Source organism: Salarias fasciatus, chromosome 16 (genome assembly GCF_902148845.1).
Source record: "Salarias fasciatus chromosome 16, fSalaFa1.1, whole genome shotgun sequence".
NCBI classification, from domain to species: Eukaryota; Metazoa; Chordata; class Actinopteri; order Blenniiformes; family Blenniidae; genus Salarias; species Salarias fasciatus.
The window spans coordinates 15,551,812-15,566,973 of NC_043760.1; the positions used below are offsets into that span (position 1 = coordinate 15,551,812).

A 15,162-nucleotide genomic window follows, 5' to 3' on the forward strand; every position below is an offset into this window, starting at 1 on the left:
ATCACACACACACAGACACACACACACATTTGTGCACAGCCAATGGTTTAGGTCTCGACCCAGACTTTGAAAACAGGCAATCCAGTAGCGTAATCTCCCTAAGCCTTTTCATCTTCTTTCTGACTGGCCTGTTTGAGGATGAAGGAGGAGGGAAAAAAAAAAAAAAAAAAGGAAGTTGGATGGAGATCAGCTCTGAATTTAACCCTAACCCTTTCAAAGAAAGAGGAAGGATAAGCGAGGGAGGAGTGCATTGTAAAAGGAGTGAAGAGGCAGGGAAGAGGAGGAAACCGAAGGAAAGAGCGATGGGAGCGGTTGCTGCAGAGACAGAGGGCACTTACATGGAAAGAACAAGTCAAGATAAAGAAATAAATTATGAGCATGGCTACTAATCTTTACAATTAGATAAGTAATGTAAGTATGAGGAATGAACTGTTGGCCACAAGAGGCCTGCCGGTACTTTTAATTTAAGTAATGAGCAGAGGAAAAACACAGCGACATCCAACACTGACTGCATGACCTGTGGTCTCACAATAACTTATTTAACACACAAACTTTAAAAAATCAACACTGCACTGTAGGTCTGCAGAAGCACAAACTGCATCGTAAAACTAGCAGTTTCACTCCAGTATCAGACGACTGCTAACCACTTCCAGTGTTCATCTGCTGCAGCTGCCTCTGAAGTGTGGCTCTTGTCATGAATAACCGTGTGTCCATCTGTTTGTGCGGTTAGGGACGTCGTTTTCACTTCAGACTACAGAACCAGGAGTAATCAAGCCCAGCATGCAGGGAGGCATGCTGGAAAAATGCAGTGGATTCATTCCAACAAGTTCCAAATCCATCAATAACCTTATTTCGCTTACATTGCTTCTATCTGGATATGTGGTATTGTTGTAGAAAATTGAGTTCACATGTACGAAACTGTTTGCATTTCGAAATCTGGGAGTGACGCAAACTGTAGCTCCTGTCGGGTTGGCCATGTGACCCATATGCCGCCTTACTGTAGCACGTTTTATGCAGTAACAAGGAGACTCGGGGCCAGTGCAATGCTTCAAGATGAGCGTAGCACAAAGCAGGAAGCACAGACAACATTGCACAGGAAGTACAAATGCACGGGAAGTCGAACTTACTGGTGATGCCTGGAGTTAAGGCCGGGAGAGGCTCTGGAAGAAAGGGAAACAAAGGAAATGTTACTGGAGATGGAAAGACCAGGAACAAGAATGGATGTGATGTGAGTTCTCTTCTAGGATGGGGCACATTCAAAGGTTATCGGGCCACTTGTATGGCGGTCGCCGATTTCATCAGCCCGATTGATAAAGAGCAGGAGGACCTATTGTGTCTACTTGAGTTGACAGTCTATGAAAGATTCCTATTAATAGTATTACAATCGGGGGATTTACAATGCAACAACAGCTCGCAGTTAAAGTGCATACAAAGGTCACCTCCAGTGTAATAATTCCTAAGTATGGCTGCCAAACATCAGTAGACACACCCACTTACAACATACAGAATTGTGAGCCTTGGGCAGTCTCCCAGCAGTGCTTCATCAGGTTTTTGACATGTTGGACACACTCAGAAGCCACTGAGAAGCCAGGTAACCCAGGTAATCCCTGGTGTCATGTCAGGAGTATTTATGAGCAGTAATGTCGAGGCCCGGGATTATATGGAGGATGTGATTTAAAGCAGGAAATGCACCCAAGAGACAAATAAAATAGTAATAAAGTCATGTCTTATCTTATATTTGAGCAGTTCATGTATTTTGTTGCCTAAAACCATCAGTCAGTTTTTTTTTTTTTTTCTGCCTCAACACAAATTTGTTGAGTCACGTTTGTTTCCACTTGACTCATCATGGAGGTCTGGTGCAGCTTTCACTGGTAGTTTAATATCTTTTATATGTCATTTAAATGTGCGAAAAACAAACCATTGAGCCAACTAAGAGATGTAGCTGCTAGAAGACAGATCCAAAGAGTGTAATTGATCGACAAGAGAAAAACATCAACTGGGAAGAACGCTCAAAAAACTACAGTCAGAAACAATAAATGATTAAAACTCAGATGGAAATTCTTCCCTCTTTTTACTTTTTAGCTGGCCACTAAGTGTGCCGAACAGAAAGCTATCCGTCTAGACTCCATCTCATTAAGCGTTTGGTTTTAAGTATCTCTTTACAGACGAGACGCAGTAAAAAGATCTCCACTGTTTGCACAGTCTCATTGTGAGGCGCCATATTCTGTTGATTAAACTCATATTTGTCATGGTTATTAACAGAAATGCATTTTAATATGGGTAAAAAATTGCATTATACTGCACTCTGGAAGTGCTTGTTATTCCTTTTTTTTCCTAAACAATCAATGAAGATTTGTTGGGTTCAGAAGTAGTTTAAGAGTCTAAATGCCCATAAATCTTCCAGGATGACAGCTACTTTTTAAAATGGAGAGATAAATAAAGAGGGCAGGATAAAGGGGGAAAGAAGAGGGGAAGCGCGCCTCTCTGTGAGTGCTTTTCTTATTGTCACAGCGCGTTTCTCTCTTTCCTTTGATTGTTCTCCACTTTGTTGTTTTAATAATTGTTTCTATTTCTCTTAGGTGTTAACGGCGGCAGGATTTACTGGCTGGAGAACAGACAGAGAAGGAAAGACGGGGCTGGAAGATGAGGTGAAAAGGCTGAGGGACAGGGTGAGGAGAGGGGAAATGGAGAAATGGGGAAGGAAGGGTGGAGGTACGTTAAAGGGTCATGGGAACAGAGAGTGAAATTTATGGCTGTTTATTATTTGCCGGAGGATGTTACATGGACGACGTGAGAGAGAAAAAAAAAAAGAGAACAGAGGAGGAAGAAGGGAAAAAATGGGGGCGACAGAGGGAAAGAACGAACATGTGGAAAATAATTAGAAATATGTTTAAATGAAAGAGTCTTGCTCCGAAAGATGTCCCTCAACAAAGAAGCTAATAATGGTTACTTTGTAACTTGTGATTTTTCCAACACTGAATATGTATAAAAATTCAGATTTTGCCTAATTGGAATATTCCATCCAGCTTCTTTAATGCTGTTCAGGGTCGAGTGGTGTAATGTTTGTAACTTTGATGTTGTTAGTGAGAAGCGAAAAAAAAAAAACAGGGTGGAATCATTATTTGTGTTATTTTGCCGTCTCACTGGACGGCTAATGTCTCTGTCTGTGAGAGCGAGGATAGACGGAGAGACCTGGGAACAGCGAGAGTCTCTCCAGCCCTTTAATCACAGCTACATGTTGCTCTCTTCAGTAATCAGGCACAAGTACCCGCATTATTTCCAGAGCTTGATGGCTCAGACTGAAACAAAGATGAAGCTACGGATGAGAAAAGATGAGAAGAACGAATAAATGCTGGAATAGATTGTTACAGAGAGGAAGAGAAAATGACAGATAGATTAGAATCCGTACCCGAAGGCCGACTGTGGCCCACTTATATATAAATATATCTTTGTGCATAAAAGTGAAATACTTTTTTTTTTTCACCCCCCCTGATTCACTCTTTGTGTCATCCGGTCTTTATTAGAACACAGTGAATAAGTGGAAAGGAAACCACGCAGACGGACAGGATGAGTGAGCAGCAGGTTAAAAAATGTCCAGCATGTGAGACTTACGTGTGCACTGCTCCAGCTCAACGCTGCTGGTCATGTGGATGTTGTCTATTCTGATGTGGCCTCTTGTTGGGTGATCAAAGAAGCCCTCAAACACCACCTGAAGACACACATACACACAAAAAAATCACTTTATTACAGCTTATTGATGGGTGAATGGGTGAAAATTTATTTTTAATAAAAAAAAAAAAAACGAAAGAAAAAAATTAGGAAAGTTCATTTAAAATTTTCCTCTGCACAGAACACTGCCAGTGTTGTCCATGTCCTGATGTCACGTGTTACTGTTTCAGTGCTGTTTCAGTCACCTGATACTCTTTGGGACTCTGGGGCAGGACCGTTCGGCCCTCTCTCCAGTGAAGGCCCTGGTCTCCCTTCAGCACCCACAGCAGCGTCTCCTCCTGGTCACTGTCCCGCAGCAGGACCCTCAGGCTGGCCTGCGCCTCCCCCTGCAGCTGGTAGTAGAAGAGGAGGCAGAGCGGCCCTTGCTCCGGCCCCACCTCGGGGCTCAGCAGCCTGGCTCTTTTGCGCTGGGTGTGGGCGCCTGCATCCAGGTGGAGGTAGTTCCCTGAAAAGTCTGTCAGGAGTTGAAAAATGAAATGTGTGTTTTATTATCACAGTCTTTTCGCAAACTCAGCGATATATTTCACACTAACGAGCTGCAATGAGAGATAAATTAGTGGCCTTTAAACTGACGAGCCACCACTCTTTTTAGCAAAGGGAGGTGAATTAAACTCCGCATGTACGGCCGTCTGTACGTTGTTTGCCGTGTATTTATTTAAATGGGTCCCGCTTTGATGCTTTATGATTTGTGACGGTGCCACGAGGTACTGCAGCAGCGGGACGTGGTTGTTTAGGATTTAAAGCATTACCACCATCATCTTGTGGTATGAGGCTTGACCGCAGTGAAACTGGCATTTCATCATGGTCGCTAATGGCTTTGAATACACGCGCACACACACACGCATACACACGCACGCACTAATTATTGTGAATGCTGACACTTCCTGCTTTTACTGCCGTCATTTTTGTGACTTAGGCGGCATACCAATACAGTCACACTGCACCTGCGTACGTCTGTGTGTGCGCTTATGCCGCTGTCATGTTTTTAATCAGATTCCCTTCCGACCACCCCTCTAAACACAAACAGGGTACAGAAAGATGGGCAGAGAGCATCAAGGGTGGAGGGAGGCCGTAGAGGAGAGGAAGGGGTGAAAGAATGAGCAAACAAAGTGATGGAGGCAGCGCTGCACTCCCCCCTCCACACACCAAACACAACCATAATCATTAGCCTGCTGCTGTGTTTGGCTGTTTTTCTAGTTTGTCTATTATGGCCGGAGAGTACAAGCTTCGCTGGAGCTGCAAATAGTGTTTTTATCGACAGACAGACGCTATGTGTGATACCTCACGAGGGAGGACAGAGGAAAAAAAAAGAATCAAAGAGAGACAAATCAAACAAATAATGATTAAAGAATCTATCTATCTATCTATCTATCTATCTATCTATCTATCTATCTATCTATCTATCCATCTAACCAGCTAGTTTTCTGTCGATCCTTTTTTCATTTCCCTCCCTCAGCTAAGACAGGAAGAAAAACATTCGACGGATTTTGCAGCTCATCAAGCTTAATGAATAATGGATCTGGGTTGAGGTAGCTCAACTTTTCACTTGGAGGCAATGAAAGAAGGGGCCTAAATTACCGTTGCTCATTAAGTACAGTTAGAGAAAAGTTGCAGTGTTTTTCTGTCGTTACTCGTTTGATCTTGGCGAACGTACAAAGGGAGGGAATTAATTAACAACTCTCCATGGGAGGGATAGGCAGGGATGTGGAATTGGCTCTGAGGGAGGGAGGGAGATGTGTGTGTTTGTGTGTTATGTGCGTTCTTTGCTAGACTTTCTGCTTGTGAGAGTGCAATTTTTAGGCATCTCTGTTTATGTTTTTATCCGGGATGTTTGTTGCAGAGAGTTCACCTGTCAGTCACTTTATACGTGTGTGTGTGTGTTTGTGAGTTTATCACACTACATAGGTGCAGGTAGGTGAGATGTCTTCTGAATGTGCGTGCGCATCCTTTAGAGAAGCGAGATTAAAGCTATGGTATATGTCTCTGTGTGACTGCATAAAGGTTTCCCACAGGGCTGAGTTCTCTCCGCCAGGCAGCTGGATTTGTGACACCGCGAGTTCACCAAGAATCTTTCTTCTCAAGCTATAAATCGAGAGCTTGTAGCTGAACCACGGTGACTCAGACGTGTCGCTGCAGGATCAGTCCATATTGTTGTGTCACTGAAAAACATGAGAAAATCTCCAGTGTCAGCAATTTCAGAGCTGCCTTCGTGCTACACTACAAGGTGTGGCTGCTGCTTTGACTTACAGCAACTTATGAATGCTCACAGCTAATGCAGGTTGTGTTAGATGTAAAGATCACACTATACTCAATCCATACATTCAGAATCAAACAAACAAACAAACAAAAAAAAAGCCCCTCTCTAAATTCACTATCTAATTGTATAAAGATTTTCTATAGAGCATCGTGTGGAATTCGCTTGAGTGCATTTTCTCTGCTTGTGAACAAAAGATGCTCACATTAAGCTGTTGAGTTTCTTCAGATACTTTACTCCTATGGTTCATTAATCTGAATGTGGTAGGTCCAAAATTATTCCAACCAACAGCCAAGTTTTTGAATGCTGCTTCTCGTTCCCGAACGGTTTCAGAAGGACGACCTCTGCGCTGGCCCTTTGCAACTAAACAGTCATCATGTGAAGCTGTGGCTGAGCGTCTTGTTAAAGTAATGACGCACACAGCTGCTTTTGATATTTTACAGCTGCACATTGTAATGGAAATTTCTCATGTATGCATGCTTTTTCTCACTTGTAGTGCTCGCAGAGGTATTTTTGTAAACAACCGTAGCTCACACACTCAGATGTGTGGGGAACCATGAATGCTTTGTCTAGAATTTACTTTTCCTGATAATCTTAGCGTAGCAGCTGCGGCACTCGTGGGAGTCTTCCTGTGTCCAGCCTACGGCTGGGTGCAGTCAAGGCCCCTGGGAGTGAACGTAGCAGATAGTTATTAGAGGCTTGCACGCCCCTGCGAGGGCAGAACTCACTCTGTTACTCTGTTGACTGCGTGACTTCTCCTGCTGTACAGCATAATAAAAGATACCAAAACGAACTCACCGGCGGAAGCCCTTTATTAAATAAAATTGCCATAACAGTTGGCGTCACGAACAGGATAGAACAGGGGGGTTTGCCCTCTCATAGGTGATCAGCACTGCTCCTGGGTTCCTGACATCTCGGAGAACATGACTAACGTAGAAAACTCAGCTGTCTTCCCTGCTTGCTGAATTGAGCTCTCAGGAAACGGGTGTCCCCTTGTCTGGATGGGACTTCTGGGATGGCTGACTGAGGGCAGCTGGCGAGCTTGGCTTACTAAGGTTGCTGGCATGCTTGCTATTTTCCTGTCGATTCTGGGGGTTTTCTCCTGCTGCATTATTCCCCTAGTCCGTTGTCTGGTTGCTCGCATGTTCACAACTACTTTGGCTCATTATACTTTGCTTCATTCCACTGAACTGTTTGCGTCCTTGTTCGCTCACCTTTCTGATGATTCTGATGATGATGATGCTGATGATTTGGGGTTGATTGACTGATGTGGGGTGTCTGTTGGCATCTCCCATGTGTTGAAGTTGATTAAACCGTGGTTGATTTAATCAAAAGGGGGGAATGTAATGGAAATTTCTCATGTATGCATGCTTTTTCTCACTTGTAGTGCTCGCAGAGGTATTTTTGTAAACAACCGTAGCTCACACACTCAGATGTGTGGGGAACCATGAATGCTTTGTCTAGAATTTACTTTTCCTGATAATCTTAGCGTAGCAGCTGCGGCACTCGTGGGAGTCTTCCTGTGTCCAGCCTACGGCTGGGTGCAGTCAAGGCCCCTGGGAGTGAACGTAGCAGATAGTTATTAGAGGCTTGCACGCCCCTGCGAGGGCAGAACTCACTCTGTTACTCTGTTGACTGCGTGACTTCTCCTGCTGTACAGCATAATAAAAGATACCAAAACGAACTCACCGGCGGAAGCCCTTTATTAAATAAAATTGCCATAACAGTTGGCGTCACGAACAGGATCCTACGAGTGGAATCCGGCGGAGGACAGAGACCGACAGAATGGTACATCAGGCCTTATCATTCCCACCAGGTTGCATCATTGTGGTTTTCTGGGAAGTTCTCAGTGGTGGCAGAACAGCACTGTAGAGTGTTTGGTGTGTGCAGCTCACAAGGCAAGGCGAGGAGAACGCCATGGGGAATGCTGCTCACCGCCACCTGAGTACCCTGTGACCACCTGATGGTGGACTTTGTGGAGCTGCTCTGTTTCAGATCAGACAGACCATCACAGGGCCCTTCCCCTCCTGGCTGAAGGGCCTCTCCACTCTTCACTGGCTGAACCCAGGTGACTGGATCCAGGTGAAGGACTTCTGCAGGAAACACTGGAAGGCCAGGCGGTGGCCAGGTCCAGGTCCTGCTGGACTCATGCTGCCTTTAAGGTAGCAGAGCGAGCTTCCTGGAGCCAGGCGAGTCACTGTAAGCCTTTCCCAGCACCACCCTGACTCCAACAGCTGATCTCCCAGCCACAGGGCAGAATAATCCCTGAGATCAGCTCCTGTGTGAGGTAGTCCACCCTCCACCAGGCAACAGTGAAGATGTTCCTGCTCCTGAGGGTGCTGCTGCCCCAAACCGCAGTGGCCCCCTGCTTCGTTGCAGACGCATTGTGGACCTCACAGGACTCCAGGACAGACTGTGGTGGAGAGCTGCCCCTGCGGTAGCTCCAGAGTCACATGATGCCAACTGTACTGTTTGTGCTTTTAAGCCTTATACTGCCTCCGCTAACACTTTACCATTCCTTGTTTCTGTTCCTCTCCAGGATTCTCTCTACACATTTCTGCATGCAGGCAGGAATAGAACTGGCTCAGAGCTGCGACATCCTAATGCTTCTCACTCTGACCCTTACCCTTAGCCTTAGTCTGATGCTCTACCGACTGAGCTAGCCGGCAGGATAGGACAACATCTTGGATCACACCAAGAAAATATGTTATCTAGAATTAGAAAGTGTGATCGTGCCCATCAAGCTTTTCTTTAACATATAAATATATATATATATATATATATATATATATATATATATATATATATATATATATATATATATATATATATTTTTTTTTTTTACTTGCCTTCAACTAGTCCTTTTCACCTTTCCTTTCCTTATCAATGACTGTTCCTCTCCCAGGAACGACTGCTATGACATCTTGCGATAAAAATCTTGAGAGTGAAGAATTTCAGTCTAGCCGTATCTCAGATCAAAAGAATAACTTATGAGCTCTGTTCAGGTTGGGTTTTTTTTTTCCCTTCCCTTCTAAATCCCTAAAAGAGCTCTTAACGACAAGGGCTGGGGATTTGATTTGCATATCGAGACAGCTCCTAGACAGGGTGCCACGCTAATGTTGCTGTAGAACAAGACTTAATGTCATGTTGCTGTCAAACACGGAGACAGGGACGCTGCTAAGTCAATTACACGCACCCACACGTGCACGGGCGCACGCTCGTGTGGGGCGTGTGCGCAAACGGATTGGATGTAGAGCTTTGCTTTATGTCACGGCCCTGTCTGTTTATGAAGGAGCTGCTCAGTCGACCATAAACTAGATGGCTTCAACAGATACAGAGAAAACCTTGCTGGACGGCAAGGTCGTGTGAGTGTGTGTGTGTGTCTGTGTGCGTGTGTGTGTGTTGGCACGGGCTAACTTACACACTTTTGGTCTTGAGAGTTCTTGAACAGTCCTACCTAGAATTGTGTGTGTGTGTGTGTGTGTGTGTGTGTGTGTGTGTGTGTGTCCAGAATGCCCCGGGGAGGTCTGGAGAGCTTAAGGCAGCACTTCTGTCAAAGCCATCATCTGACTTATCTGACCGGCTCTGGGCGAAGTGTGTGCGCCTCATGGGTGTGTAAGTGGAGTAAGTATGTGCATCTAAGGGAGACAGGGATGTGGAAGGGTATAGGAGACAGCAAATATGTGTGTGTGTGTGTGTGTGTGTGTGTGTGTGTATGATTGATAAAACAGTCTCGGTGATCCTCCTGCTCTCTTATTACAGATGGACAGATGTGGGGAAAAAGTCAAGTACAAGTGAGAGGAATGGAGGGGAAGCGAGCGAGGAGCGAGTGGGCCGATCAGAGTGATGGACGCAGACAGCTAGAGGTGGGAAGTGACGGCAAGGATGTGATCGAAAAAGTTTTATGATTGTACAGATTTGGAACTTGCACTTGGAAAAGCAACAAGAGAAATGAGATCGAGATTGAGAGTAAAAAGACGTTTGTCCAGGCATTGGAGGTAAATAAGGGAGGAAAAGAGCAAATAAGGAGTCTAAAGGTGGGATAGCTGCAACGCACAAAGACGACGGGGCAATCACACAAAGATATGGAGCTAAACAGGAACGAACACAGCGAAGGAATTCAAGATTAAACAAAAAATTATGGATTAGAATGAAAAAGACCCAGAAGTTGAGCAGATCAGTTCAAAACATACAACTAAGCAGCAAACTAGGTTGGAGAAAGTGGAACTGTTAAACCTCACATGCTTAAGAACTCCAATTAAGACCTAGAACACACTTCCAGAAGATCTGAATGAAATCCTTGCATCATAGTTGCTGTCAGTTGTTCCTCCCAGCACCGGGATGCATAATATTCCACCACAGGACAACTGCCTCGCTCTTAATGAGCTCAAGAAGTCTCTGCGCTGAGGAAGGTCAAACATTTCGACATGACGCTGCTTTTCTCCTCTTTGTTTATAAAATGAGAAATATCTTGAAATGAAGAATGCCCAGAAAGTCGAGCGTGTTCCTAATGGGCACGTGGAGTTTTGGGGAAAGTTTGAGTGTTTAATTAGAGGAAAGGACCAATCCATAAATCCTTTTAATGGGTTCTGACCCTGTGGAGGTTTAACAAGATGGAGCTTTTCATTGCTTCATTTGTTCAATGTGTGTCTGAATTAGATAAAGTTCCCACATTAGATTTAGAAGTGTCCAGTATTGTCTTGACTTTTTAGGAATAAAATAGATTTAAATGGCAAATTTCATAACAGATGATCTCGCCTGGAAACTGCTACAGATTTTTGGTAATACAGCATATTTTCCAGTGTTTTATTGGCAAAATGTTATCTAATTCAGCAGACATTTACAAGACTTAATGCTTCTGGAAAAGAAAGCACATAAAGCAAGTTTAGGTTCATGTCAGACTCCAGCTTTCTCTGACTGAACTTGGTTAAACAGATATAAAGGATGGATGAATGTATGGATCTCTGACATGTTTCATGATCTGTGTTATTAACAACTTTACGATCTAAATTTGTCCTGAGGAATCACATTTTTTCACATTCTCCAGCCGTTACCTCTTCTCAGATGACAGCACACACACCCACATGCCGTGTCTGGGATCAGCATCTGGTTTACTGTGAAATGACTCATACACGATAACATTCACAGTTGCCACATTGCTCTCCTCTACCACCATCACCAAAACATAAAAAAAAAGTAATAAAATCATTTAAGGGACTTCTGTTTTATCAGTCCAGAGCAGCAGCAAAACCTGTTATTTTCTCTGTCTAATGTGAGATTTGTTTAAACATTACAATGAAGCTGACTTCGACATGTGTAGATCTCATTTTGATAATCACAGAGCGAGTAAAGCTTTGGGTCCCCGGTGAACTTTGACACTTCAGACTCACACCCAAGTTTAGAGAAAGTTACTAATGGTTTTTACATCAGGAAATGTTAAAATCTTGAGAGCAGAAAAAAACCTCAGTCATGGTGTGGAAGGATACAACTATTACGACCTATTATATAAAACAAAATGCATGTGATGTGCTGTATTCATTAATTCCAAACAGTCTGTTTTCACTGGCCTTCAAACTTGTGATTAACTCACAGTATGAGTTTTTGATCCAGCAGTGATTCCGGTATTTCTCTTAGTAATGTATTTCTAATTTTAAGTTCCTTCGGACACCGGCGCTGCAGAATGTGTTTTCACCTCTGCATGTTTTGCACTCTTGTAAATGAGTGTGCCCGAAGCAAGGTGAGGACTCACTGTCTGATCCCAGCGCCAGGTCCTGCCTGGTTCCGTGCGCGCCGTGTCCGGTGGAGCTGCTGCTGGCCGTGTGCAGGGTCCAGCTCACACCTGACTGCGGGTCCGCCGACCACCCGCACAAGCTCTGCTCGAAGTCACACACGGCCCACAGGGATGGAGTGGTGGCTGCAAGTCCAGGGAGGGCAAGAATAAAAACACAGATTAAGTATAAAGACATTTGTTGGATCAACACAAACTTTTCTATACATCATTTAATGTGCAAATGTCTAGATCTTTCTTTTTCTTTCATGAAGCGAGACGCCACAATGCGTGACTTGTCTTTGTCTTTATAGTCCCCCAAGAGAGAGATTTCATTGTGCTCGTGTAATATGACGTCTCGAAAAGTTGAAGAGAAAACAACTTAATAATAAGTAAAAGACACGGAGAGACATTTTCAGAAGCACGCAGACCACAAGACGACAGAGGAAACGGACAAAGAGGAAACAGAAAAACAATGGGTGAGTCAGAGAAAAAATATCTGGGAAGGACATAAAAGAATAAAGAGAGTCTAAATGAAAGTAGGTTGGAAATAAGATGATGAAGTGATTCTGTAGTTAGCTATTGCGTTCAGTTATACTGTAATAAAAGAGAGAGAGAGAGGGAGAGAGAGAGGGAGAGACCTGCTTAAATTAAACTATGCACCAACTCCAGTGAGGCCACTTGCCTGATTGTTGCTGACCTGTAGCTGTGAAATCATGTGTGTGTGTGTGTGCGTGTGTGTGTGTGTGTGTGTGTGGTTGTGTGTGTGTGTGTAGAATCGAGATCCTCCGGCTGTGAGAGCTTATATTCACTCAAACAGAGCTTCCTGTGGGACTCTTCAATCTAACAGACTTCAAAGCCCAGAGGCCCTGTGGTGCACAGTGTCATCATGAGTTTGACCTTAAGAGTGCCAGTGTGTGTGTGTGTGTGTGTGTGTGTATGTGAGCGTGTGTAGATGAAAAACAGGCAGAAATAAATGCACGTGTGTGTGTGTGTGTGTCTTTGTGAATGTTTTGGAAAGAAATCTGCATATACTAATACTAGAGTGGAGACGAGACGGGTAAGAGTGCTTGAGTAAAGTGTGTGTGTGTGTGTGTGTGTGTGTGTGTGTGTGTGTGTGTGTGTGTGTGTGTGTGTGTGTGTGTGTGTGTGTGTGTGTGTGTGTTTGTGTGTGTGCGTGTTTACCGGGTCTCAGTGCAGGAGTTGTCTGCTCTACCCTTGGCGAGGTGGGCGTCGCAGTGTCGGGTATGGTGGTGGTTTCTGTCAACAGAAAAAATACAGAAAACGGTTGGAAAAGAATAATAATAATAAAAAAAACCACATTCTGTTCAAAATCTGGCATCGATTGATGAGCGTGAGGGTGGAGTCAACAGATGCTACACAGTACACATTTTGTATGAAAACGAAGGTACTGGCTTTCATACACGATATTCAAAAATGATTTTAAATGATAAAAGGTGCATTATTTGCTGTACTTATGTCAAGTTGTGATGGTTGTTAAATAATAAAAACAGCACATCATGATGCAGTTCAGAACAAACACCTTAGTCATCTTAGACTAAATAATCTTAATTTTGATTAATTCCAACGTATGCAAATGCAACCCATAGTCCAAACAGTGTGCAGACACAGGTTATATTGAAGAATGGTCAGGTCGGCTCTTGTCCCACATTCCTGCCAACAATGCAGTTCATTGTCCCTTCCAAGACAACTCAACACATTGATAGAAACCAGGTGACCTGGATGACTCATCTGACTGGAGGGGTCTGCAGCAAACATAGATGCTAAGCATAGCAAAAGAAGCCCTCAAGGAATTCACCATTCTACAATGTTGGACTTCTAAATTAGCCAGTTAGCACTGATGAAGCCCTCAGATGGTAAAAAGTCATGTCAGTGTTGCCCTCCCAGAAAGAAAATGAGAAGCGACTGACTGAATGTGTTTGTGGTAAAATGTTTGCTCAAATCCCAGATTTATAAATTACAGTAACTAATAGTGTTTGCACACGTCTTCACTGCAATTTTCCGTGACTATAAAGGCTGATGTTTGTCATGATGCAGAGCAGAGACTGAGGGAGACGAATGCGGTACACCTCTCAATTTAGCTACTGCAAATTGGGTTGTGTGTGCATGTGCACACGCACGTGCACACATACACGCCGCTATGATGATAGATGCTCCACTGAAGCTGACCTTGGAGCACAGCAGCAAGCAACCAGTGTGAGATAGATCAAATAAACACAGACAAGCACGCACGCCCGAACACGTCAGCAGTGGAGGACGTAACCTCAGGACCTTCTGATCTTAATAAGCACGTTTTTACTGTTTGAGGATTCCTTAAATGGCCCTGAAGTTCCCACCAGATCACTCTCCCTCTCACACACACACACGCTAGTGCGTGTGTCCCCATGTTGACGTAAGGGAACAGAAGATTGCCCGGCCTGCGTGGCACAGGCCTACCACCACAGACCTCTCTCCAAATTACTCTCAGAAGCTACTTCTTTCCCCCTCTCACTCATTTTATGGTCATTTGCTTGTCTTTTCCTTCTGCTCAGCACTCCTCCCTCTCAGCTATCTTTCTATCTGTCATTTGTCACAATGAATCTGAGCAGATTCAGCTCTGTTTTGCAAAACCACAAGAACTTTCTATATACATAGAAAACACAAGCACACATATGCACACACACACAACCAAAGTCAATCTTGCCTCTTTTTTTTCCTCCGTCTCTCCGGCACAGAAGTGAAATCCTATCTAGTGTTGTTTCTGTTTCACCGCAACGACAATTTTCTTCGTCATAACTCTTTCTCTCGCCCTTTCTGTCATCTGTCCCTGAGGTGTGTTTTGATTTCCACTCGCCATCCTGCATTTGCCTACCCCGCACCTACTTCTCTCGCTTTGTTGGGATCGTGTTTCTCGCGTTTGTTCTTTATTTCCCAAAGATCCGCCGCGCTCCTCAACCTTCTCCGTGCTTCCCTTTGCGTCGAGACGCCGTCTATAGTGTTATTTTATGGAGATTTTAACCACCGGCTCAGTAAACCCGAGCCTCCTGTGATTTACGGCCTGCACGCTGGCTCTAGATCTTCCCATGACTTGCATGGCGATTCCCCCCTCTCCATGTGCGTCTTATTCGGAGTGGACTGTTAGCCTTTTGCTACCTTTGCGAATAGCTTTGAGCCGGGCTCGGTGCCGGGACTCCCCCGCTCCCCTCTAACGCGTATTGTGAATGTGCATAACATTATTGAGTTGTTTACACAAACTACTCACAGCGAAAGTATGCAGGATTATTATGTAAGCCCAAACACAGGCGTGCGCGCAGACACACACGCACGCACGCAGAGTGAGATATTAACATTGGATAAGTGGTTCCCAGCTGTTGACATTAAGCTGTTTTAATTTGGTGCCCTTTACCACTGT

At 44.3% G+C, this 15,162-nt stretch overlaps 1 protein-coding gene across 2 annotated transcripts in view; it reads right to left on the reverse strand.

Moving 5' to 3' along the window:
- The window catches only part of LOC115403684 (neuropilin-2-like), a 96,314-nt gene that overhangs the window by 12,227 nt on the left and 68,925 nt on the right, over window positions 1-15,162 (reverse strand). For both annotated transcript variants that reach the window (XM_030112658.1, XM_030112659.1), the window contains exons 12-16: window positions 12,936-13,010; window positions 11,733-11,897; window positions 3,915-4,183; window positions 3,613-3,709; window positions 1,128-1,160 (exon numbers count right to left, since the gene is read on the reverse strand). In XM_030112658.1, the coding sequence (XP_029968518.1) occupies window positions 1,128-1,160; window positions 3,613-3,709; window positions 3,915-4,183; window positions 11,733-11,897; window positions 12,936-13,010 (639 nt within the window). The remainder of the gene's footprint in view (window positions 1-1,127; window positions 1,161-3,612; window positions 3,710-3,914; window positions 4,184-11,732; window positions 11,898-12,935; window positions 13,011-15,162) is intronic.